Genomic DNA, 26,701 nt, shown 5'->3' with positions numbered 1-26,701 from the left:
TACTGCTGCTGCTATTATCGTTGTTTTATTTACGTGGATATGGCATTCTTCAAACTGCGTCCACACACTGTCCAGAGTGTAATGAAACAGAGTGACACCCTGGAAATATCCTCGGTGTTGAAATGCTGACCGGAGAAAACGAGGGTTTTTATGCCGAGTCATCTGTGCGACGGCTCTCTCCTTGGTCACTTATTTTAATATTTTTTGTTGTGAAAGAGATTATTTAGGATTGAATAAATCGAGTGTTGTGTATAATGTAGAAGCTGCCTGAGCAAGTCTACATTTGTATCATTTGATTGTGGCTGCAGAAAGTTATGCCTGAATGTCAGTCACGGATTTCAGATCACTTCCTCACAAAGTATTCTCGTGTTTTCTGTTCTTGGTCTTTAGCCAAAGCCACACTCAGGCTCGCGAATCACTGCGTGGATTCATAAGATGAATTCCACATAAATCAGATTAGATCAGTTTGATTCAGGTTTGTTTTGTTCTGTTTTTTCGCTCTATTTCATATTCCATGGTACTTCATCCTTAGTATTCTCCAGAGGCGTATCACCCCTGACGTAGAGGATTGTAATTGAATGCATGTAAGAGCACTGGTTACATGGGCTGTACCAACTGGGTGGTACAGATGTCTCCCAGTGGTGCTGCTGTTACCCCAGCAAAAATGCAGTCAGCTGGAAGGAATTCTGGTATAAGCAGTTTCTTTCCAAATCTCTGGAAACATATTAGTCATTCAAAGGGTGTTCCCCATCTGAGTTCTGACTGTTACTGAAGAGTTGTTTTTTTTTCCTCTCCATGCTTTGTTTTAAGATTGCTTTGCCCTTCAGCTCTCTGTGGCTTACAGCCTCATAAAGCAGAAAGGGAAATCCTTTTCTAACTCACTCTTTTAGCGTCTCACAGAGACATGGTAGCTCCCTACCTAATGTTTGCTGCTGGCCCTTTACAAAAGTCACACATTTTTAGGGCAATAAAAAAAATAAAACTGAATGAAAAAGGATTGATCTGATTTTGTATTTGTGTAGCCATTGAAACACAAGCAGGATCAAAACAATCTCTTTCATAAAAAGCTTCTTCGACATGACATAGATGAAAATGGGAGAAAATGGATGAATATGGATGGGCCTTAAGTTTTCTGAGATGTTGAATGGTTTTGCTCACTCTGAACTTGTCCTATAGCCTTATAGAACAAACAGCTATTCAGACTTTGCTACATTCATCACTCACACTGTGTTAAACACTTAATGATCTGAGATATATGAGGCACTGTGTTTGATTAAATGCGGCCTCTAGTGTCATAGCAACTGTGACCGTTTACACTAACAGGCAGGCGTTTCCTCAAAACAATCTTTTCACATTAAAGTAACCCTGGAAGATTTGAGATAATGTCTTTTATGCATGTTCCCCTAGTGATGTAAGACATATGGCTTGACTCATCTAGAGAATCCTTTATGTCATCCATAAATCACCCTGGAAATGTAAATACTGCAATGTGTTTCCAGACAGACTCTTTTAGTCTGGTACATTAGTCATTATGTCACTCTAACATGCTGCTGGGATGCCTTAATTCAACAACATGTCAGTACAAACTGCTAATACATTAAATCAAGTGATTAACATGTTAATAGGTGAATAATGGGTTTGTCAGGAGAAATAATCATATCACATTTAAAGTTGTGTCTAAATACCTGAATGGGTATCATATTTGAAAGCTATATTTGATACCAAAACAAGATTCAGCTATAAATACCACACTGTGTGGTCTGGCAGCGAGCTTTTCTTGGCCACGTCACCAAAACTCTTTCCATCTCATGTTCCCCTGGCTCCCATCCTCTCTCTGCCTCCACATACAGCAGACAGCACAGGGGTTTAAAGGGGAAACTCACCCTCTTTTACATGTAGAGCTGCTCTTATGCTTACCTGGGTGTTTCTGGGTAGTTCAAGAACTTTTTTTTGACACCATTGTTTGACTATAATAAATATAACTAAGACCCACTACAAGCTAGGGTGTAGTCGTCCTTGTTGTCTATGATCTGGTTATTTGTTCTCCCAATAGGATCAGAGTCTTTGAAGACCAATAAACTACTCCTGCCAGGACAGCCCATTGAACTCACACGTTGCTACCCTCAGAAGGGAAGTAGGCATTGTAATCAAATAAAATCTTGAAACTTCCTGAACTTCCTCTTGCTGGCTGTGGTATGTACAGTTCAGGCTTATCTGGGAAAGAAGAAAATGCCACATCTTCACTCTCAGACTCACTCCTCAGCCACAAAAAAAGATTTTGTTCTGGAGTCAAAACAACCATATCAGAGCAGAAACAAGGACGTGACCAAGAGACAAAGAGGATTTTTCAGTAAAACTTTATTGGACAGTGCATGACCAGACCACCAGGACAGGCTTATTTCCTTGAGCCCACTCTCAGTACCTTAACTACTTACATAAAAAAATAATGGAACACATTTACAGATCTCTGTGCCCGTTCTCAGAGAGAAGTCAGCACCATAGAAAGTGGCTGTACACTATGTAAACATTTACAACTTTCCAACTACGTGACCGCTTTTTTTTTTTTAATGAAACAATGCAATGACAATAGTTTTTCCACTCCAGTCAGAGGGTCGTTCTTCAGGGTTAGAGGAGGGTTGGAAACTTCCTCTTGCTGAACTTCCTCTTTTAGGAGAGCTGACTGTGGTATGTACAGTTCAGTCTTATCTGGGAAAGAAAAAAACGCCACACCCTGGCTGTTATCTGCAGACCAAGTCTTCCACTCCCTTCTTTGGTAGTAATGCATAAGCCCACACTTGCTCACCCTGTGGCATTTGTTGTGCCCATTAGAGGAGAGAGTCCAACCGTAATATCAAAAAGCTCTGAACTCCAGTGAACTCCAGTATACACAGGCACTGCCACAGACCTGCAGTTCACTGGAGGTGCCTAAACCTTATCAAGCATTTCCATTTAGCCAGTTACTGATGTCCTGATATCAGCTTATTCTGTTATTTACTACCATGTGTTTAACTATGTTTAACTATGTTTAAATGTTTAACACTGATTGCCGAAAACCTTTGAAAACACACCTTTACTTTCTCTTTTCTCCCATATGAGTTGGGCAAGGCAGACAGTGATTTGGGATCATTGGTACAGTACCTGTTGGTGACATCACTGTTATGGTACCTGTTGGTGACATCATTGGTATGGTACCTGTTGGTGACATCCAGTGGTCAGAGCTTGAACAGCCAGTTGGCCCCAGCCCCAGGGCGTGTATGCTCGCTTGGGCTCCATCACCACAGTACCACCAGATTAAATTATTTAAAGCTGACTAAGAGAGTTAACTGCAACAAACAGACAGACAGACAGACTGACACACATACACACACGCACGCACATACACACAAACACTCACACACACAGACATGCGCGCGCGTGTTTTCAGGGTTATTGCTTTCTATTTATTATAGGCCAATATAGGCCAGTGCTGTAAACATACTTACATGTGGTGTCATGCATTTTTATAAACACTCTCCTTCTGTGTTTATGATGAAGAAGTGATTGAAGAAGAAGTGATTGTTGTGTTACTCATAAACTCATGCACTGGGCACGTGGATACGACGCTGTGTTCTGTTTCCATCGCCTGTGCAGCACATTTTTTAACGAACTGTGAAACAACAACTCTCTCCCTCTCTCTGCGGTCTGTCATGGCTGGGCACGTATGGATTTGGCCATAATTTGTCTGTCTTTTCTAACACAGAGTCAAATTCTTGTGTGGAGAAGAAGAAGGAGTTAGAGTGAGCTGTATGCGCACTGTTGCCATTTAGAAATGTAAGCTGCTGAAAATAAAACAACTTATTCAGTCAAAAAGAGGATAAACTTCAGAATAAGGGCCATATGTCAGGAGCTCAGTCAATGTGTGTGCAACTCCACGGATGTGTCACATGATCTTAGCCAATGTCATTTTTATCTCCACAATTGGACATGTAAGCGAAGTTTTGTGGAAATACACAGCTAGATTTCAGCTATTCACTTAGTGTTTTTTGTCACACCAAAAGAGTAAAAAATTACACACTCAGACCCCCCATGCCCCCTCCTCCCTGCCCCACACACACACTCTCACTCACACACACTCGCACACACTTGAATTAGCAGTGGTCATCGTAAGTGGCTTATGCTGTCCAAACTAAATCAAACTCTCTTTAACACATTGGAGATCTCTCTGTCTGAGGGAAACGCTATAGCAGCAGAACCTTCCAGATCCTTGATACATTGTTGACTGGGGCCTCAGCTGCCATGACAACAAGGCCGTCTGCTATGGGGGCTTTAATCACATTTAACGAAATCCCAGTGACAACGTCATCCAATCTTTTAGCCGTGACACTGGGCTTTGCCCCAGAGGCACCCCCAAAACTCCAGTCACATCTTCACTCTCAGACTCACTCCTCAGCCACATTACAATACTGCTACACTGAAGGCCCGAAAAGACAAAACTGCTTCAGTATGGAAACTATACATACACAACTGTGCTTAGCGAGGGAGAAACCAGTTCCTCAACTGGCTGTCATTTGGCAAATCACACCTCACGTTTTTATGAAGAACAACACAAATGAATTCCAATAGCAGTTAAGGCCAAAATTAACAACATCAACAACAACAAAGAAACCTACTGAGAAAATTCTATTACATAAGCGCTTTCGTTTTTTATGCAAACTTTTCTGATCATTAATAAAATGTGTGTTTAGACACAAAAAAAGATTTCGTTCTGGAGTCAAAACAACCATATCAGAGCAGAAACAAGGACGTGACCAAGAGACAAAGAGGATTTTTCAGTAAAACTTTATTGGACAGTGCATGACCAGACCACCAGGACAGGCTTATTTCCTTGAGCCCACTCTCAGTACCTTAAATACTTACATAAAAAAATAATGGAACACATTTACAGATCTCTGTGCCCGTTCTCAGAGAGAAGTCAGCACCATAGAAAGTGGCTGTACACTATGTAAACATTTACAACTTTCCAACTACGTGACCGCTTTTTTTTTTAATGAAACAATGCAATGACAATAGTTTTTCCACTCCAGACAGAGGGTTGTTCTTCAGGGTTAGAGGACTGTTGGAACTCAACGATGTTTCTGTGACATTTATGCAAAGGGCATTTTCCCAGACCTGAAGTCACTTGAGCCAGCTGGCGAAGTAGAGATCTCTACAGATGCATGTTCTGTCATATTCAGTGGACAACTTTGACATATATGAGTAACCCTATTCACAGTACTATTCACTGTAAGTGACAATGGAGACATCTCTCAGTTATGCTGATAAGAATAAAAATAAAGTAAGTTTTAAAGATCATCTCAGAGGTTTCTGCTACAGTCCTGTACCACTGTGCTGACCCGTTCTGTTCTACAGCACTATCTGCTACTGTCTTCTCCCTGAGCTCAATGGTATCTCTCTCTCTCTCTCTCTCTCTCTCTCTCTCTTTCTCATGCAGACACACACATACACAGGCATAATGGCCACTTTGGCATTGATAAATAGTGGTGTTAATAGATACCAGTAACAGTTAGGGGTGTAACGGTACACGCATTTGTACCGTACCATTCAGTACAGGATGTCTGGTTCAATGCGTGTTGTGATCAAAGTGAAAATAGTCCAGCTTTGACCATGCATGTTAAGTGCATAACTTTTTCATGCTCCGATGGTCAGTCGACCAAAATGTTAGTGAATAAAGTGATACTTGACAAGATACAGTGTGCCCTCTCTTCTACATTTCTGTGTGCGGAACTAAAATTAAAAACTGAGTTTCCCCTCCGATTCCATAACAGAGCTGTAACTTAGCAACTGAATTAGTACATGTTCAGTCATGCAGCTTCGTAAGTTTGGCGACCACAAAGCCAAAACTTGAGGACACTCCCATATCCTTCAGGTCTCCTGTTTGGGAAGCACTTCAAGTTTTCTTAGTAGGTTGCAGCAATATTAACTGACTTTTTTTTTTTTAAATAATACTTTTTTTTTTTTTATTTTATTTAAGAAAGAAAGGTGCGTGCCTTTATGTGTATTCCTTATGTGTTCAGGACATTATGGCCAGTTTGCCACTGTTTACAAGTTTGTACAAATTTATATGTTTACAGCTTAAATTCATAATAAATGGAAAGAAATTTCATGTTTTGCATGTCTTTTTTTTCACTGTACCGAAAACGTACCGAACTGTGACTTCAAAACCGTGGTACGTACTGCACTATGACCTCTGTGTACAGTTACACCCCTAGTAACAGTATTCAATCTTAGACAATAATCTTTCCATCCATCCATCCATCCATCCATCCATCCATAAATCATCAAAATTGCAAAAGCCACTCCCTTGTATTTTCATGCCCTGAAAGAATCTGCTCTCTTCTCAGTAAGTATCTCTGCACACGCACATGCACACACACGCAAACACACACACACACACACACACACCCGCACAGGGTCAAAAGAGCCACAGAGGTGTGGCAGGAATGTCCACACAAGTATATTTCCACAGCTTTTCATTATATGCATATGAAACAAAATGTATCTGACGTGATGTGGCATTTAGTTGTATCTCCAGTGATAATATCTGATCATAAAAATCCAATTCTTTCACTGACATTTGAATAAGTAATAACAGCTTAAGCACAGGGAGACTGTACTCAGATTAAACTGAAGTTTGTACAATTAGAAATCACAGATCTGGAGTGCTTTGGAGTCCACTTCACCGATCTCATCACAGAAGTGTGCACTGGTCTCTTGGAGCCAGTAAAATGAGAAGATCAAAGAAAAATGTACAAAAGCTTTGTAACCTATTTAAATACATACACATCTACTGAATACATTTTATACTAAGTCATAGATGCTACCAATAAACTACTTTACATCTTTATGGAGAGCTGGGCTCAGAGAGGGTTTTGGACATCTACAGTAAAATATTGAAGTGGTTCAATGTGGCTACATGTATCTGTGGTCATATATAGATATATATTTTTTCTATAAGTTAAACATGTTATCATACATAAAAACAAGTATAATTATAAAGCACAAGTTTCTGGTCTTTTGCAAAGAGAGATTTAAAGACAAAGGAATCATGTGGAGTGGTTTGGTAATCGTCTGAATTCCTCAGTAAAGCTGAAGCAAGGCCAGATCCCTAACATACTTCTGATCTCTCATGTCCAAGTCTGCTTCAGGAAGAAGAGAAATTTCATTGGTCTTTACACGCATGCAACATTTTTTGTTTGTTATTTTGGCCCATGCAATAAAAGGATACCCTTTGGAATAGGGATAACAATAGTTGACAGAAAAATATAAAACCCAACACGTTCTCATTCCCGACTCGTCAAACACGGACGCTTAGTTGGTGGCCCTAAGCTGATGCTCTAGGCACCCTTGTTGCATCAGTTTTGAACGCCCATGGCCCGGAGTAAAATAAAACTGAAAAGAAAAAAACCTTGACAAGTCGGCCGCAAATCGAACTGGGGCCTCCCGCATGGCAGGTGAGAAGTATACCGCTCAACCAGCAAAGCAACCAATAACGTTACAGATGGCTAGCAGACTCCAAAATCGGTGGAAGGGTCTGACCTAAAAACAGGAGTGGGACTTTGAGGCTAGAACGAGCATGTAGCATGGTGGCACAGTGGTTAGTGCCATTGCCAGTAGTCTTCTGCTCCTTTTTTTCTTGGCAATTTTATTTTACTCCGCGCCGCGGGCATCCAAAACTGACGCTACAGGGGTACCTAGAGTGTCACATTCAGAAGCTTAGGGCCGCAGACCAAGCGTCTGTTTTTGACAAGTTGGGACTGAGAATGTGTTGTAAAACCTCAAACTCATGTTTATTTTATTTATTTATTTATTTATTTTATTTGGTGGCGAATGTTTTTCATTGCATATGGAGAAACTGCATTGTGACAGGTGAAAGGAGGAGAGCAGTGAGAGGCTGACTGTTGGCACATGAGAGAAGTCCTAGAAAACGAGCTTGTGTGATGTGAGGCACATACGTTTGGCCTCACACACACATACACACAGACGCATATGATTACATGGGATGGATAACAACAAAAGGACAGACTTGGCACCCAGCTCAGCTGTGTGATCACTTTAAACGTGTAGATGACACAGTGCTGAGCGTTGAGAAAAGCCAGAGCGGAGAGAACCTCCACACCCGAGAATTGTGGGAAACGCATGACATTGCATGATTCCACCTTTACTGCACCGTACCACGGTCAGCAAGCATATCGCATCACTTCCTCTTTAGTGAGAATGCGACAGGAGCTGGGGACCTTCCAGGATCCAGGCCTGAGTGACTCCTTCCTGCTGGAGACAGGGTCAGTGTTGGAGTCCTCCAGCAAGGAATCCACAGCCAGGCCATTTTTCTTACTGCTGTCCCTTTCACGCTCTCTTTCCATCTCCCACATCCTCTCTCTCTGTCTACCCCGTCTCTCCTCTTCTGTCTTTCTTTGGGTACTCCTCCTCGCCTCCTGTCTCTCTTTCTGCTTACCTTTGCTTTCCTCCTCCCCCTCTTTCTTCCGGATTCTGTCCTCATCCATCTGTTCTCTCTTATTTTTCCTCAGACTGGCCTTCCCCTCCACTTCCTTCTCCACCCATGACATCTCTGATCTCGTCCATGACTCCACCTCTTTCTTGTCATTATGGTTCCTTCCTTTTGACCTCTGTCTACTGAGGGTCTCACTGCCATCTCTGCTCTCATCCTTCCTGCTCTCCTTCCACTCTGATCTGTCCTGTTTTTCACTGGGAACCACTCTGGCTCCCCGTCGTGTTGACTTGTTGGGGCTGGTTGAGCGGAGGGGACTCTGTGAGTGGAACTTTCTGTGGTCGCTTGGCTGTGTTTCCTGAGGGACACTGGGATTCTGTAAAGCTCTTGTGGTTCTGCGTCTGGGGCTGTGTGAGGAGTCTATGGCTTTGGACCGATTGAGTCTTTTGGTGTCACTGGGCCCTCTGGACCGCCCCCTCTCAGAGTCTGTGGGTGCAGAGGTCGACTTCAGGCCCATCTCGCTGCTCTTGTCTGTGGAGTGGGAAGACCTGCCAGGGTGGGAGTCAGGGTCGGAGGTAGATAGCGTGGGGTCATTTCGCTGCCTGGCGGAGATGGAGGAAGGAGAGGAGGAGATTTGTGGGAAGGAGGAGCAGGGAGGGAAGGCAGAGGGATCTGATGGTGATGATTCAGAGATGAAAACCTCTCCTGGTGAGTATATGCTAGCAGAGCCTTTCAGGTCTGTCTTTAGGCCTAGAGTGGAAGCACAAGGAAAAGACAAAAACCTTGTCCTTTAAAATGGACAAGACTGGAATACATCTATAAGAGAAAACAGAAGTTTTTAGTTGCACTGGTGAAGAGATGTTAAGTGGAAAGTGAGAAAGAGAGGAGAGTTACCACAGTAAAAAAGTGTGATCCAGAGTAAAGAGCTGTGGTTAGTGCTGGTGCTCTGTAGGGTAGTAACAAACAGCAGTGGAGCTCACACTGCCTAGAGAAAGAGAGGTGAAAGAGAGAAAGACAGAGAAAGACAGAGAGAAAGACCCACACCTCAGACTACACATCTCCTCACAATGTCAACAGTCTCATTAGACTAAACTGTTTATGTTTCATTAGTCTTAACAAATTTACACAGATATTATACTACATCAGACTAAACTTACAAACTTATTAAATCACATACTAAGAAAGACAGTCATGTGTGTCATCTGCCAATAAACATGGTTTTAAATTAACCGTGTGTGTGTGTGTGTGTGTGTGTGTGTGTGTGTGTGTGTGTGTATATATGTTTGTGTGTATGTGTTTGTGTGTGTTTTTGTCCATGTGTGTGTGCGTATGCGTATGCATATGCATGGGCACGCGTGTGTGTGTGTCTGGGTTAGAGTGTGTCTGTATGCTTACTGTTGTCAGGGATGAGACCTGGACCAGGCCGTAACAGCAGCTGAACCTTGTTGCCTCCAGCCTGGATGAGCTCTATAGCCCTGGTGTGACTGATGCCCTGCGTGGGCTCTCCATTAATCTCCACAATCTGATCACCCACCTGCCCCCACACACACAGACACACACACAGACACACACAGCAGTACAAACAGAGTCAGCATAGACATATATTAGTCCATAGGACTGCTGTGTCTCTCGTTGCTGTTGGTGAGGACAGCATGTTTGCTGTCAATAATGAAGATGTGAAAATCTGAATGTGTGTAAGGTCTGCAGATTAAAACCTCTGTCTTGTGTGCTGGTTGCCATGTGGCTTGGTAAACATGTTTAAATGCCTATTAGTGACTCAATGGTGTTTGTCTCACTATGGGAGTGTGTGTATATGTGTGTGTGTGTGTGTGTGTGTGAGCGTGCGTGCTCGAGGTGAGGCAGACTCACGTGAATCCTGCCATCCAGCAGGGCTGGGCCGTCTTCTGCCAGTCGGAGAATATACAGTCCCATGCTGTACTCTGTGCCCCCTCTCAGACTGAACCCAAAACCACGAGGACCACGGTCCAGCTCAACTGTGATACAGCCCTGAGATGTGTACAAAACATCACACACACACAAACACACACACACGCACACATGATGCATTAATATGTTTTCATATGTATGTGGACTCTGATTCAGACACATCATTTCCCAGTGGAGTCAGTAGATTAAATATTGCCAACAACATGAAAGAAAATCACCAAAGCCTAAATATATAGTAGGTATGAGGGTAAATGACCAGTGAGTAAATATAGAATAGGTATGAGGGTAAATGACCAGTGAGTAAGTATAGAATAGGTATGAGGGTAAATGACCAGTGAGTAAATATAGATCTGTTATAAGTGCAGCTCTTGCCTGTTTGGAGCCAGTGAGACACAGAGTTCCCTGTTCACCCAAGGGTAGAGTTTTATAGTCCTCCTTACTATCGTCCAAGTCCAAGTTATACCTATATTCCCCAGTACAGTGGGCAGTAACACAGTGTGAGTGTGACCTCTTGACACACAACAAACAAGCCTAATGCCATGAGATATGATTGGCTAACTGATGGCTCTTCTTACAGAAATATTTTTAACAAGTACAACCATATGAAGGAATCTATATACTACTAGATTCAGGGCCTATACATCTAATTATACTACAGTATATTAATAAAACAACAATCAAAATATTCAGATGATCAGAACAGATCAGAAATATTATGCAAAGGCTGATGAGTTTTGAAAATAGCCTGTATCTGAAATACTGAGTAAAACTTGATATGTGCCATTAATAGTGTGTTTTACGCAATAAGAAATGACCATCCATTTAGATGGAAGTTGGGCTGTACCTGTCATCCTGATTGGCTGCCTTCATTACCCTGTGCTGTGGTGCAGGACTCTGTTTGGCTGAACTTGCTCCAGAGGGCGGGCCCTTGTACTCTGAAACATATGAAGCAGTGCAACACAGTCACATTACTGCTCTGATCACTGAAATTTCTTTAAAAAAAACAATCATAAAAAGAAAAAGGGTCAGTGACAACTGCAGTATTTGCACACATACATTTTATTGTTTCCACAGTTACAGTCCCATTTCACCAAAATGCTGAAGTGTTTTGATTAGCTGAAAACCATCACGATATGACTGTCTTACTGAAATGATCATTATAAGACCAAGTTACAGAAATGACCAAAATAATAAGACCATGTTACAGAAATGATTACAGTAAGACTGTGTTACAGAAATGACCATTAAAAACCATGTTATAAGAATGACCAAAATAATAAGACCGCATTACAGAAATTACTATAATAAGACTGTGTTACGGAAATGATCAAAATGAGACTATGTATGTAACCATGTCATGGATGTGACTGTGTTGTAAAAGATCATTGTCAACTGTAGTAACAACAGAATATTCTGTGGGGTGAGTCGTCATTCAGCCAAGTACCTTAGTAAAATCACTCTAGTGGGGTGGGGTTTGTTGAATTTTGACTTCGTGCTTGAGCGAGATATCTTTACTCCACTCACCGTCCTCAGGGATCACTGTGAGCATGACAGATGAGCCTGCATCCTTAATGAGCTGCACTATGTCATTATGGGATAGCTCCACAATGGACTGGCCATTGACCGCGGAGATGCGGTCGCCAACATTAAGAAGACCACAGCGGTCCGTGGGGCTGCCTTCGATGATGCGGCCGATCTTGTGTGGGATTACTGGATTTGAACAAACACACACACACACACACAAAGTGGAAGAGAAATCCTGTCATATTTACCACACTAATGTTATCCAGGCATAGTGTTTATCTGTTAGAAGAGGAGAGAACATGAGACGCTAATGAGATAAGACAAGCCAAGTGGTAAAAATGTTTTCCTGGGCTGCATGGCTAGCAGATGCCACAGAATCAAGACATGTTGCTGTCTCCATGTGTCTTTCAGAACATTTCACAGGTGCCAAGTGCTGTAAACACAGCTTCATTAGCCGTCACTCACTTTCCTGAGAATGGTGTTGATACAGACTACATTGAGAGGGGTTAGGCGTGTTTGGATGGTTTGCGATTTGTAAAAGGCGTGGGTGTGGTGTTGAAATGATGATGAAAGTGCACAGGTGCTTTGTCGGTACACTGTAACTTTAGAATGACTTTACTCCACTTCACTAAGAGCTCAGTACCACATCCGGGGTGTCATCCGTCAAACATTAGCATGCATGATGTAAACAGCACAGACCATGTGTTCTGCTGACGAGATGAGCCACTTATTCAAAACCAACTGAGTGTCCATGCTGCTTGCAGGCTCTAATCATCAATACTGGTTCATACTATGACAGGAGAAGGCTGAGAGAGAGAGAGAGAGAGAGAGAGAGAGACAGAGAGAGAGAGAGAGAGACAGAGAGAGAGACAGAGAGAGACAGAGAGAGAGAGAGAGAGCTGCACAAACACAGAACAGTCTCTCTCTTCATCTCCTCCACATCAGACAGGCAACAGCCCAATATTATCCCCCATGTTTGATTCAGACCACCCCAAATTAAAACCTCACTGACCTCACAGATTCTCCCTCCCCCCTCTTATCAACCCCTTTCCATAGAGTGCTGGGCAGTGTGGAGGAGAGTAGGGTGTGGGTGCGCTGTGTTTTTAAGGGTGTGACCCAAAATGAGAGATCATGTTTTGGACAGGATCCACCAAACATTTCAGACAGTAGACAGAACAAATAAAGACATGGTCAAGTTTACAAGCATGATTAACAATACCTCATTTTTACAGCAGTGGCTCTTGTAAAGATTTAAACTCTACTGACCAAATGAAATGGACTCAAGTCACATTAACATCAACGCATTCTTTTAGCCTGAAATTATACATATTTCTCCTGAAATGGACTATAAACTCATAAACTCATAGTCTCAGTCTATGTTTTGATGTTGCTATAATAGTTTCATTAAATCTACAGCGAGAGATGGTAAGGTTTGGAACACTCTACATGGTGACAAATACATCCCTCATGTTATAAGCTTTCAAACAAACATGAACATCTTGTAGATATATTTTACACTTTACAACATTACTGAAATCATTGCTTTTTGCTGATATACTAACAAATAACTTGAAGCTGTCAAAGTGCTGTGGACTGCAAATTTCACACCACACCTCACCACTGACCTACAGAACTGGACCATGCTGCATGACATCTCCATAAAACCTTTCACATGCATTTTTCTACCCTCCTGTGGCTCTCCTAGCCACCTGCCACTATGCACAGACTGAACACAGTTAAGAGACTTGGGAAAACTAGTCAGATTATTATGTGATTGGTGGGGTTTACTGAGTGGACCGAGCCTTGTGTGTCTACGGGGGCGTTTACCTCCAGGTGGCGGCTTGCTTTTGGATGTGAGGATGACGAAGCCAAAGCCCTCATTGTCTTTGCGGTGAAGCGTGATGTTGAAGGACTCCTGGTCCAGTACGTTGGGCACACTGATGTGCTGGAGTCTTGGGGAGCCGTTAACCAGAGAAGGGGCTGATTGGTGCATCCTCTCAGTCTCTGCAGAGTTTAAAGCAGAGGCATTCCATCATATTGGTTATTAAGCTCTCAAACCAAACCCAGCGTGTCTCTAACTGTGCAAGTTAACAATAACTTAAGAACTTCATTGCCAGTCTGTCCAACTTCAGGTTTCAGATGAATCAGTTTATCATATGTACTCATCCACTGTCCTGAGCTGTAGTGAAGGACTATAATGCTGACTGATTTCTGGTTGAGGGCTGCAGTGCCCTGACTGGACTGACCTCTGTAGATGACCTTTCGGCGGACACAGAGCAGGACCTGCCCATTGCGGGCAGCGTTGGTCATCAGGTCCAGAACTTGCTTGTGGGACTTTCCTTTCACTGTAATGCCATCGATCGCCATAAGCTCATCACCGGCCCGCAGACGCCCCTCTTTCTCTGCCGCGCCCTGGGGCACGATGGCCCCAATATACACCTACACACAAAACAGCAGTCAAACCTCACACTCACCTACAGCTTCACCCTACCTGAATTCAACACTGACTGCTGTGTATGAGGTTAACCCATAGGAGGAATGAAATGGTGTGAAAGGTTAATGGGTCAGCAAAGTCAGAGGTCAGTACTCACAGGCTGGTCTGGACCCTCTCCACCCAGCACTCTGAATCCAAAGCCCGTCTCCTGGTCTCTCTTAATGAACACCTCCACCTCTTTATACTGAGGTTCTGTCAACAGGGCAACAGTATGGCAGAAAAAAATAAATTCTCTAATTATTATTCTCTAATGGCAACCATGACAGTTATACCTGTTAACAAATACATGAAGCCAAACACCTTTGTTTAGAATCATCTTATAAAGTTACAATCTTAGCATTAACTAGAGGCCTGGAAATGAATGGACATCTGAGGATTCAAGCCTAACCTCAAAATGTGTCTTAGAGTATATCACAAGCAATGAAAAATCATGACCAGTAAAACCTGGAGATAGTAATACCACTAATACTTTTTGCATTCCCTCTGCATTAATACTATGACAGAGGATGTGACTGTCCCTCAGTAGTTCATGTCCCAGGCAGGTCAAACACAAACTCACGTTTGGGCTCAGGCAGGGCTCTGGGTTTGCTGTAGAGTTCGACAGCATCTCGTCGGGGGGAGCTGGAGGGCAGAGTGCTGGAATGGTAGGTGAGAGCCTGGGGGAGCATGGAGTCATGGCAGCGGTCGAGGGTCTCCGTACTGGCACTCAGCTCCTGTCTCTGCCAACGAGACAAGGACAGGAATTTAAACAACACATTCTAACACAGCCCCATAACCACGGCAACAGGGCATGAGGGTCTACTGAATAGGCCCTGAAGTAGCAAAGCTTTCTGTTCATTCCAACTCACTGATGATGGTTAAGTTGTATAGTGCATGTTTAAAAGTTGTCATCCTCTTTAGCACTGTATGCAAGTGGAAGATCTAGGGTAAAGAGACTAGTCTTTCAGAATCCGCAACCAAATACACATTTCACAGGCTGATCCACTGCGGTCTGCAATATTCATATGAATATAATATCTTATCATTGACAGCTTGACAAAGTGATGGCCGGGGAAAGAGATTAACAGCATAATAAAGTAGAATGAAAGGGGGCAAGCAAAGTGGAAGAGCTTCGTTCCCAGTCATTCATTTTGACAGCAGTGAGGCATAGCTCTATCAGCTGACAGATTGAGTGCAGATGGTTAGATGTTTACTGTGTATCGGCTGATGGGCGTGTCTCTGGAGGCATAACGTGGTGCTGTATTATGCTGTGATATACAAATAATTAAAGTTAAATTAACTTCTACACACAGATGTTGGCATTTCTGATACGTGGTATATAAGAAAATAGACAGAGTCAACTCACAGGTTTTAGGCTCTTCACAGGCGTCGTCTGACCTAGAGAGAGGGAGGGAGAGAGAGAAAGAGGGAAGATAAAACTGTTAGGAGAGAACATGCATTAGAGAGGAGCAGAGGAGCTATGGCACACAGGAACTGTGAAGATGTGTATTTTTGAGGATAACTGACACTGCAGCTGTGGAAGAATTAACAGTAACAATAACAACAACAACAACAACAACAGCAACAACAATAATAATAATAATACAAGTTTATTTAGGGCCCAATGTCACTATTTATTGTCTCAAAGGGTTTCACATGTCCATATCAAAGTTAAAGCAAAATTATAATATCCATAAGTTAGAGAGAATAGTTTTACAGGTATGAAAAGAGTTTGCCTCCCTAATTTCTGTAGGTAAACCATTCCAGGGGAAGGGAGAGTGGTAGGACAACACTCGGTAGCCAGGGGACTTCTTTTGAACTCTTGGAACAACTAATAGTTCAGAATCTTGAGAGCGCAGGGTGCAAGGGGAGTTACAGGTTGTAATTAAATTAAATGTCAAGGAATTTTACTGTTTTTATCTCTCTCTCACTCTCTTTCATTTTAAAAGAAAAGAAACTGCATGTACACTTGGTCTTAATAACACTTGGCCTGAGTAACAACTGTGTGCAAAGTGCAAATACTAGATGTAGTATAACTTATATTATATAAATTACATAGCATTCTCATTGAGAGGAGGTGGGACGCATCCTGCTATCTGTAATCATAAAAGTATACACCTCTACCAGAGGCCTGGGAGCTTGAGGGTCATGTGCAGTATCTTAGCTGTTTCTAGGACTTCTGGTCAGAGATCTCAGCTGTTCTTACTGGGATCTGCTGGAGCCACTCTCCCAGTTTGGGGGTCACAGCTCCGAGTGTTCCCATTACCACAGGGACCACTGTTACCTTCATCTTCCACATCTTTTCTAGCTCTTCTTTCAGCCCTTAGTATTTCTCTGACTTCTCGTGTTCCTTCTTCCTGATGTTGCTGTCTGCTATGTCTATCACAGCTTTCTTCTCCTGCCTGTCCACCACTACTATGTCTGGTTGATTAGCCATAACCAGCTTGTCAGTCTGTATCTGGAAGCCACAGGATCTTAGCCCGGTCGTTCTCCATCACCTTCGGGGGTGTTTCCCCATTTTGACCTAGGGACTTCCAGTTCATACTTGGCACAGATGTTTCTGTATACGATGCCAGCCACTTGGTTATGGCGTTCCTTGTACGCCCTGTCTGCTAGTGTCTTACACCCTGCTGTTATGTGCTGGATTGTCTCAGGGGTAGACCTCGGCCTCTAATGACCTTGTACTCAGGGCCTGTTCCTGTGCTGCCATTATCAGTGCCTCTGTGCTGTCCTTCAAACTAGCCCTGTCCTTTGACGGTGGTACATGCCAATATATATATATATATATACACACACACACAAACGCACACAGAGTACCTCTATGTATATGTGTTATTATATTCAGCTAAACCACTAGGTGGCACTGAAACCATGAACAGAAGATAAGAGAACATAAACAGTCCAGAGACATGTATTATCTGTCAGATATTTCACGCAGTTAGACTGTAGACAATATACATACATACATACACATCTGCATACACATGTGTGTGCGCACGCGCGTGTGTATATATATACAGTGGCGTTTCTAGCTTGTATAGCGCCCTGGGTGTACCCCCAACCCACCCCCCCCCCAAACACACACACACACACACACACACAACTGGCAACAAAAATTGTGTCTCTAATTGTGTTTTCTAATCATCATAACATTTAAAACTGTATAAAAATAAAAACCAAGTCAACCAAGAGCCAAGACTAAACCACTTCACTTTGGTAGTGAGTAGACCACCAGAGGCAGAACGACTTTCAAGGGGGGCAAGAACACGAGGTGAACCCAGACTCTTAGGGGGCTCTGGGGGTGTCCACCCCCGAAGAAACTTTTCTTAATTCTGGCAGCTAAATGCACCGTTTTCCCACAGTTTGAGACAGAAACGGAAAGCCTAAAGGCAGTGGCGTTACCAGGATATCATAGCATGTGCTACATTGCAACTTTGCAACTTCTAATTTGATGCAATCAGAACTGTGAAAACAGACACCTGAGCTGAAGAGCTGATGCCTTCAACGCACCACCTGGACAGGGACGTATTTTCAGCGTCTTTGGTAGCCTACTTTAGACGGAATCACAAAGAAATTCTGCTCTAGTAATCTCTGTTGGTCATTCTGATTTCCCAAATCAACACAATGCATTGCACAGCCAGTGTAAACTACGCTTCACCCTTCTTCGTAGACATTATCACGTTACGTACCTAGCGATCTAGACATAAAATTAGCTGGTGGTACGGAGTGACATCATAACCGGGAGTCAGATCTTAATCCCAAAGTAATGACTATGGCTGTGTCCGAAATGGCATACTAGCGTACTGCATACTGCATACTAGCCTAGTATACACTGCATACTGCGCACTACTCCACACGCTAGTATACAGTATGGTACGCAATTATGAGAACTTTCGTGCAGTGTACTACACGTTTGCTATCGGTTGGGCTATCTGTTCTGTTAAAATCGAACACCACATGACTACCACAAATATCTATCAAAAGTGGCCCTATAAGAAAGCGTACGAAGACTTATTACACCAAAATATGCAACTAATACATTTATATTCAGAACTGCAGCTGCAGTTGAAGTTGAAGCTGGTTCTGTCGCTGTCCGCCATGTTTTTAAATTTTTTTGACAGTTGGAAATCACTGCGTTGCTTCATGGGATGCAGTAGTCGGCGAAGTGAGCTTGGGATGTATACTAGAAATTTTCGCCAGAGTAGTACATCATCCGGGTAACTGTCGTGTACTGCAAAATTTTTATTTTTCACGTACTGCATACTACTTACTACTTTTACGTCATAATTAGTATGCAAGTAGTATGTAGTATGCCATTTCGGACACAGCCTATGTGTACATACTCCGCCCTCCTCCCGATCTCATACTTCTGAGTGGGGGACGTCAGGCAGTAGCCCACCTAGCTCACAAACTAGAAGCAGGGCCCCCACTCCGACAAGGTTAATTGACCCGCACGGTGACATATCATTGACGTGATATGCAAATGACTGATAGAATACCAAGAGTCATGTGTTAAATCCTAATGCGGTAACTGTATTACTTCCATCAGGACAACAGGACACAGGACACCCACACAGGCCTCTGTCTGTTTGAGTTGACCAAACGGACAGTTCTGTGACAGTGAGCATGCAGGAACTGAGTGACTCACTGCTGTGTGAGTGAGTCTGATTGCTGGAACAGGGTTGAAGAATAAGCCAGTTGTGTGTAATTGCTGTTGGCCAGTCTGTCATTGTCTCATTAATGAAAGCACACTAAAAGTGGGTTGGTAAGACTGCAGTCCACACTACACTCCTCCTCCACTGAGTCTATTTCAAGATGCATTTACTGGCATGACCACATGCGTAGACATCACTGCTAAAGCAATTTTCACATGAAATAATCCTTCCCTTTCCTCTCAGTCTTCTGTCATCCTTCCACCACATCTCCCTCTTTCAACACAGTTACTTTTTCTCTGTCTTCATAAACAGGTGCATCTGGTGTGTGTCAGAGTCAGAGACGGGTGTGGTCTCAACAGGTTTGTTTAACTGTCTAAGAGAGCGTGCCCAGGGAGGGCCTGTTCACCCAGGCCGTGTGAGAGAGAGTGGCCGGGAACACGGGGGTGTGCGTAGTGACTGCCAGGTACAGAACGAGCCCAAATCCAGACGGCAAAGCAAGCTGCGCCAATGACAACTGTCATCTCCCAAACAGAGTGACCTCAAAAACACTAATAATCTCAGCTGTATTGTCCACTGTTGCCATGAGGGCTTTCTGTGTGGCAGAGAGAAACTGCGGCTGAACTGAGAGGGAGCTTTTCAACACAGCAGACTGAGGCCAGAGGAATAATTTCTCACCTTCCCCTCTCTGAGGAACTGGACTAGAAGAAAATATCTTTATTCAACTAAAGCATGCTATTTGTGGGCTTATTATTCATTCATATACATTTTTTTCAGTAGCATTACATAATTGCAGTGATGTGTTTGGTTATATTTACAATTATGCACAGTGTGTTTAGAGGGACTGTCTTTTGTGTGTTTTGAGTGGCTCATTAATAGACATTTGAGGCCAAATCTCTATTGAGATTTCAGCTCAATAAATCCTCTTCATTGCTATCGGAAAATATCAGATTCTGTACTCAGATATTTTTGTGAACTTGCTATGTCCTAGAGTTTGCTTGGCAACATTTTTCTTACAATAAGCCAAGATTTCGCTGCCCTGAGAATTGTTCAGAGTTGAGAATGTTTTGTTGTTGTTGTTGTGATAGGGTGCATGCTATGTGACTCCAGGTTGAGTGAATAATCCCTGTCTTCCTGGGTTGTGGATGTCTTGACTCTGTGTGGTCTGTCATTCTGAGATGACTCTGTGTGTAGTCTGTCATTCTGAGGCGATTATGTGTGTGGTTTGTCATTCTGAGGCGATTATGTGTGTGGTCTGTCATTCTGAGGCGACTCCATGTGTAGTCTGTCATTCTGAGGCGACTCTGTGTGTGGTCTGTCATTCTGAGGCGACTCTGTGTGTGGTCTGTCATTCTGAGGCGACTCTGTGTGTGGTCTGTCATTCTGAGGCGACTCTGTGTGTGGTCTGTCATTCTGAGGCGACTCTGTGTGTAGTCTGTCATTCTGAGGCGACTCTGTGTGTGGTCTGTCATTCTGAGGCGACTCTGTGTGTAGTCTGTCATTCTGAGGCGACTCTGTGTGTAGTCTGTCATTCTGAGGCGACTCTGTGTGTGGTCTGTCATTCTGAGGCGACTCTGTGTGTGGTCTGTCATTCTGAGGCGACTCTGTGTGTAGTCTGTCATTCTGAGGCGACTCTGTGTGTAGTCTGTCATTCTGAGGCGACTCTGTGTGTGGTCTGTCATTCTGAGGCGACTCTGTGTGTGGTCTGTCATTCTGAGGCGACTCTGTGTGTGGTCTGTCATTCTGAGGCGACTGTGTGTGGTCTGTCATTCTGAGGCGACTCTGTGTGTGGTCTGTCATTCTGAGGCGACTCTGTGTGTGGTCTGTCATTCTGAGGCACTGGTAGAGGAGGAAAGCTACTGATGAGTTTGACTCAAGTGGAAGCTCAAGGGAGCAGGTTCAAAGACAGCATGAAAAGAGACTCGCAGCAGTAAACAAAGAGTTGGACAGGTTTTGTGTTTCTTGTGTGGAAATTGGGAGCAAAGTTCAGAAGGAGTCAATGTCACTGGCTTCTTTAAATGTGGACAAATTCCCTCTCCCCATAATATGCACCCATAATACACATTCTTACTTTACCCTCCCCCCAAACACATACACATACACACACACACACACACACACAAAAACATGCTTTTACACTACCTTCACCCTAACAAAAACAAGTACACAATCTTACATTACAACCTCACACACAAACACACACATTCTTACACTATCTGAAACCTCTTAGACAAATACACACTCCTCCTGTTGGCTGTCTCTCTCACCTCCCCTCAGCACCAGCAGGTTGACCTCACTGCCGACGGGCAGGTCTTTGAGGATGTCCACCACCTGGGCATGGCTGAGCAGCTGAACGTTCTGGCAGTTGATCTCTTTAATGATGTCTCCTTTCAGCAGGCCTCGGCACCACTGCGCATCCAGGATCATCTTCACCTTCTGACCCAGAGGGCAGTCGGCGATGGCAAAGCCGAAACCGCTCGGTCCTTTCACCAGTGGCACACTCACCAGCTCCGGCTGCAGCATGCCCCCGTCGGGCCGGTCAGCATGGCGACCGTTGGGCAGTGTGGCCACCATGGGCCGACCGCTGGCATCGGTGGTGACGTAGTGGAGCTCCTGGGAGGAGCCATGGAGAACGTCACCCTTCACCAGCAGGGGCTGGCCATTTATAAGGGGTACAGCTGTCATCACCTCCCCTGGGGGAGGAAGAGGGGGAAGAGGAGGGGGGTCCTCGCTGTCAGCATCCACGTCCGGAGGCAGGGAATAGCCACGGCACAGGACCATGTCCACGTACTGGTTAACCGGGATCCTCTGGAACATCTGGACCACGTCAGCATGGGTCTTCCCCAGGACCAGAACACCATTGATCTCCACAATCACGTCACCTGAGGACAGACAGCAGCAGAGACACGGAGGGAGAGGGATAACATTAGAAAAAGGAAAAAAACAAGGTTCACAGACAGAAACAGATGTCACCTTTCGGTCCTCTGAGAGAATGTTTTTAATCTAACAGATGGCTGTTCATGTGTAAGATGAGACATGTTGTTGCTTGTAAAATATGTCGGCTAAAAATAATGGATTTAATTATCAATGCTTCCTGCATGAACATGTCAAGATGACAACACTGTGAGGACTTTGAGTTCAATAAAAACATATCTCATCTTGTCAAGATGAGCAGCTTGATTAGAGGAAGGACATGTTTAAATTTGAGAGACTAAAGCTAATTTCCGGATTTTCTTTACATTCATTCTCCTCCAGAACCTTTATTTCTCACCAACCCTTTCATCTTCTGTCCTCCCTCCTTCCCCCCCGCATCCCCTCCCACACAGAGGCGGCTCATTCCCACAGAGGAAAGCTTTTTACTTTCAGAGCTCACTGATGGATCATTACTGCATCTCAGGGCTCTCTCTCCTCTCATTTCTCTCTCTTTCTCTCATTTCTCTCTCTCCTCCCCTGACTCTCTCTCTCTGTTGCCCCATCATTACTAGAGGCTTTTTTCAAATCCTTTTTCAAAGCACAGTAGAGTCATTGAGTGTACCTGAGCTATTTTTTTAAAGCACCATAAGAGGTAAGAGAAACTGCATTGTACCTGAAGCAACTTTCTGTAAGTGTACAAAGGGCAAAACAGCAGTGGCAAGAGAAAAAGGGCAGAGATATTAGAAAAGCCATACAGACCCAAGCCCTGCACAAGATCCCATAGGGGTTCCAAGCCAACAGGTTTTCAGTTCCTCTTGTGTAGTCCTAATCCGCTAGAACATGACATTGTTCTTACACAGATAAAATTTCCTTTCTGCAGCCACTCTGTGCGGTGTCACCTCCTACTGACTGTTACCTGCAACTGCACTAGTGACTGGAGTCATTGCACTGTGCCAAACTATTAAGCATGAAGAACTCACTGCAGTTGGTTTCAAAGTTGAGTTTAGTGTAAAGACGAAATCAACATAAGGTTCATGGTCATAATGACCTTTAAGGCAACACTGTGGTAAAGGTGAGGGTCTTCTTTACAGATACAGATAGGAACAGGCAAGTCTCCATACTGCAAAGCAGTCGTAGAGAGGGCAGCAACAGGAAAAGATTGTTGACTCCAGGATGTGCTTCCGTCTAAGCCATGGATCAATGGCACCATTCAGTCACATTTCATGTCCAGCACTGCCTTACATCTGCCCTGTATCTGCTCTGTGCTGTAGATAGGGCTGCAGTAGTGATAACGTTATGATTACAGACTTTAGACAGGGATGTAGTAGTGATAATATTATGATTAAAGACTTTGGACAGGGCTGTAGTAGAGGTTATGTTATGATTACAGGCATCAGACAGGGCTGTAGTAGAGGTTATGTTATGATTACAGACTTTAGACAGGGATGTAGTAGTGATAACATGATTACAGACTTTAGACAGGGATGTAGTAGTGATAATGTTATGATTACAGACTTCAGACAGGGCTGTAGTAGAGGTTATGTTATGATTAAAGACTTTAGACAGGTATGTAGTAGAGGTTATGTAATGATTAAAGACTTTAGACAGGGATGTAGCAGTGATAATGTTATGATTACAGACTTTAGACAGGAATGTAGTAGTGATAATGTTATGATTACAGACTTCAGACAGGGCTGTTGTAGTGATAATGTTATGATTAAAGACTTTAGACAGGGCTGTAGTAGAGGTTATGTTATTGTAAGATTATAGTGACATCTAAACAGACATGGTTCAGGATAAGAGAACTGTTTAACCTGATGGTCTTATTACCATAGATACAAAGAAAGCTTCACACCTTTGGCGCCGTGTTACTGTTGCAGCCAAGAGCAATTGATTAAGGCAAAATACAACCGGTAATGGGTGAATGGCAGCCATCACAGACAAAAGGGGAATTTAGCATTAACACCTAGATTCTGATTTGCATCAAGCAACGTTGTACACCTATTGTCTGTTTGCTTCATGGTATAAAAGGCCGATCACGGTAACAGTTCTCTGAGTTAAGCTGCGGCGCAAGCGGACTTGCTGCCGGGTTCCACCACCACCAAATAAAGCTTTTCTCCAAGCGCGCTTTTGCTCCGGTTCGTTTACTTGTAAAATCACAAGAAAATCCAACATTATGATTAAAGACTTTTGACAGGGATGTAGCAGTGATAATGTTATGATTAAAGACTTTAGACAGGGCTGTAGTAGAGGTTATGTTATGATTAAAGACTTTTGACAGGGATGTAGCAGTGATAATGTTATGATTTAAGACTTTAGACAGGAATGTAGTAGTGATAATGTTATGCTGTGACTAAAACGGTGTGATCAGAAGTTGGAAAAAAGTTGTACCAATTTGTAATTTAGTATTTGAGTAATTTATTAAAGTACTTTTAAATATGTTTGTAAATTTAGTAGTTTTGTCATTTTTACTTGAAAGGACAAATAAATATTTTACAATATCCCTTCTCAGTGTTGTTGTATGTTTTATGTTTGTATTATGTGCTTTCAGCCTTGTTACCTAAGCAGCAATATGAGATATCAACTTACATTTTGTCACAGTTTAAATCACAATCACAGTATGTGTCAAACTGATCACAATATGATTTACTTACCAAACCGTTAAGCCCTTCCATGTGTTTATGTTAAAGAGATGATGTCAAACATGTTTGTATTTACGGTATTAACAGTAATGAGACTGATTACTGTCAGGTGTAAGAGCATCTCTCACCAGATGCCATCTTATTCTCCTGAGCAGCTGGACCGTCACTCAGGACGTTTTTGACCTGGAGAAATTCATCTGGGCGATCTCCACCGATGATGGTGAAGCCAAAGCCCTGAGAGCTCTTCTTCAGAGTGGAGTGGTACAGCTCTCCCTGCAACTGGGTTGGATCCCGTGTAAACCCTGGAGTGCCTCCCTCACCACCTGACAGAGAAAAAGAGGGGGGGGGGGCATAAATAGAGAGATTAAGAAGGGACACATGGGTGGAGACAACATGGCCTGTGCAGGCTATAAACCCTAGCCAAAAATACTGAGACCTGAGCCTATTTGATACTATCAAAATTTTAAACCAACCCCAAGGTTGAATCTGAGAAAGAACTGATTACTAATATGATGCTGTAATACTCTCTCTCTCTCTCTCTCTCTCTCTCTCACACACACACACACACACACAAGTTTGTATTGATTTCCTAGAGGGGATTTCCCATTGACTTCCATTATCCTGTAACTAAAGAATATTAGCCTATCCCTAACCCTAACCCTAACCTTAACAAAAGAAATGTTTTGACATGTTTTGTTTTATGAGTAACAACAATATAGTTTAGAAAAATGTTGTTCTCTTAGTGGATTTTGGTCCCCATCAGGCATTTTTTTCGGATTATGCTACCTCACTGGGGACTTACCGGTCCCCAGAAAGATAGCAATACACAGTGCGTGCACACACACACACACACACACACACACACACACACACTCATCTCTTACCTTACACCATAATGCCTAATTCCCTTATCTATGCTGGGCATGCATGGGAAAGAAGAGGGACCAGCCTGTGTTTCTGTGTTCATGTGTAGTTGTGGGAAAGGCCTTTTTAAGTAGTGTAGGCTATTTTAGACATGCACAAATAGACTAAATGCCTAGAGATATTCACTGTTTGGGCAGTTGTCTCAGCTACAGTCCTGCATGCAGCTGTAATTCAGACACAAAGCCTTCCTGTGCTTGCAGGTAAGGCACTGAGAGAGAGAGAGAGAGAGAGAGAGGTTTAGGTGTGAAAGAGAGAGAGAGAGAGAGAGAGAGAGAGAGAGAGAGAGGTTTAGGTGTGAAGCGAGAGATCTTAAACAACTTGATTTTGCTTAAGGTGTGAGTTTAACTTTTTTTGTTGTTTTTAAGTAATCAAACAAAGTGTCAGTTATGCAGAACTTCATCAGAGCAGCTGTCACAAAGAGAGTTTGAGAGTTTCCTTTAAAAACCCTAAAATACTCCACATTCCACATGCCCTGTCAAGACTCCACACAGCCCTGTTATGACTCCACACAGCCCTGTCAAGACTCCACACAGCCCTGTCAAGACTCCACACAGCCCTGTCAAGACTCCACACAGCCCTGTTATGACTCCACACAGCCCTGTTATGACTCCACACAGCCCTGTTATGACTCTACACAGCCCTGTTATGACTCCACACAGCCCTGTTATGACTCCACACAGCCCTGTTATGACTCCACACAGCCCTGTTATGACTCTACACAGCCCTGTTATGACTCTACACAGCCCTGTCAAGACTCCACATAGCCCTGTTATGACTCCACACAGCCCTGTTATGACTCTACACAGCCCTGTTATGACTCCACACAGCCCTGTTATGACTCCACACAGCCCTGTTATGACTCCACACAGCCCTGTCAAGACTCCACACAGCCCTGTTATGACTCTACACAGCCCTGTTATGACTCTACACAGCCCTGTTATGACTCCTCATAGCCCTGTCAAGACTCAGCCCTGAAAGACACTCCTCATAAAAATCATCATCTTCTCCCTCCCCATATCAGTGAAAGCATGTCTTCTGTTGAATCTATTTCATCTGTCAGTACTGTGCACAGTGTCCTCTGTAGGCAGTAATTATCTACTTTGTCAGAAGGCCCCGTTAAATCACAATGACAGAGCTCAGC

The 26,701-nt window shown here is 43.3% G+C and overlaps 1 protein-coding gene across 1 annotated transcript in view; it reads right to left on the bottom strand.

The window, feature by feature from the left end:
- Positions 1 to 9,417: 9,417 nt before the first annotated feature.
- The window catches only part of magi3b (membrane associated guanylate kinase, WW and PDZ domain containing 3b), a 99,479-nt gene continuing 82,195 nt past the window's right edge, over positions 9,418 to 26,701 (bottom strand). Inside the window, exons 9-21 of the mRNA XM_030776678.1 lie at positions 24,765 to 24,959; positions 21,349 to 21,963; positions 15,796 to 15,827; positions 15,010 to 15,169; positions 14,548 to 14,642; positions 14,194 to 14,395; positions 13,784 to 13,960; positions 11,957 to 12,142; positions 11,277 to 11,367; positions 10,805 to 10,895; positions 10,355 to 10,492; positions 9,881 to 10,019; positions 9,418 to 9,470 (exon numbers count right to left, since the gene is read on the bottom strand). Coding sequence (XP_030632538.1) covers positions 9,418 to 9,470; positions 9,881 to 10,019; positions 10,355 to 10,492; positions 10,805 to 10,895; positions 11,277 to 11,367; positions 11,957 to 12,142; positions 13,784 to 13,960; positions 14,194 to 14,395; positions 14,548 to 14,642; positions 15,010 to 15,169; positions 15,796 to 15,827; positions 21,349 to 21,963; positions 24,765 to 24,959 — 2,174 coding nt within the window. The remainder of the gene's footprint in view (positions 9,471 to 9,880; positions 10,020 to 10,354; positions 10,493 to 10,804; positions 10,896 to 11,276; positions 11,368 to 11,956; positions 12,143 to 13,783; positions 13,961 to 14,193; positions 14,396 to 14,547; positions 14,643 to 15,009; positions 15,170 to 15,795; positions 15,828 to 21,348; positions 21,964 to 24,764; positions 24,960 to 26,701) is intronic.

The sequence above is a fragment of the Chanos chanos genome, chromosome 6 (genome assembly GCF_902362185.1).
Source record: "Chanos chanos chromosome 6, fChaCha1.1, whole genome shotgun sequence".
NCBI classification, from domain to species: domain Eukaryota; kingdom Metazoa; phylum Chordata; class Actinopteri; order Gonorynchiformes; family Chanidae; genus Chanos; species Chanos chanos.
The sequence above is the reverse complement of the archived record's forward strand: the minus strand, read 5'-3'. Positions and strand labels throughout refer to the sequence as shown.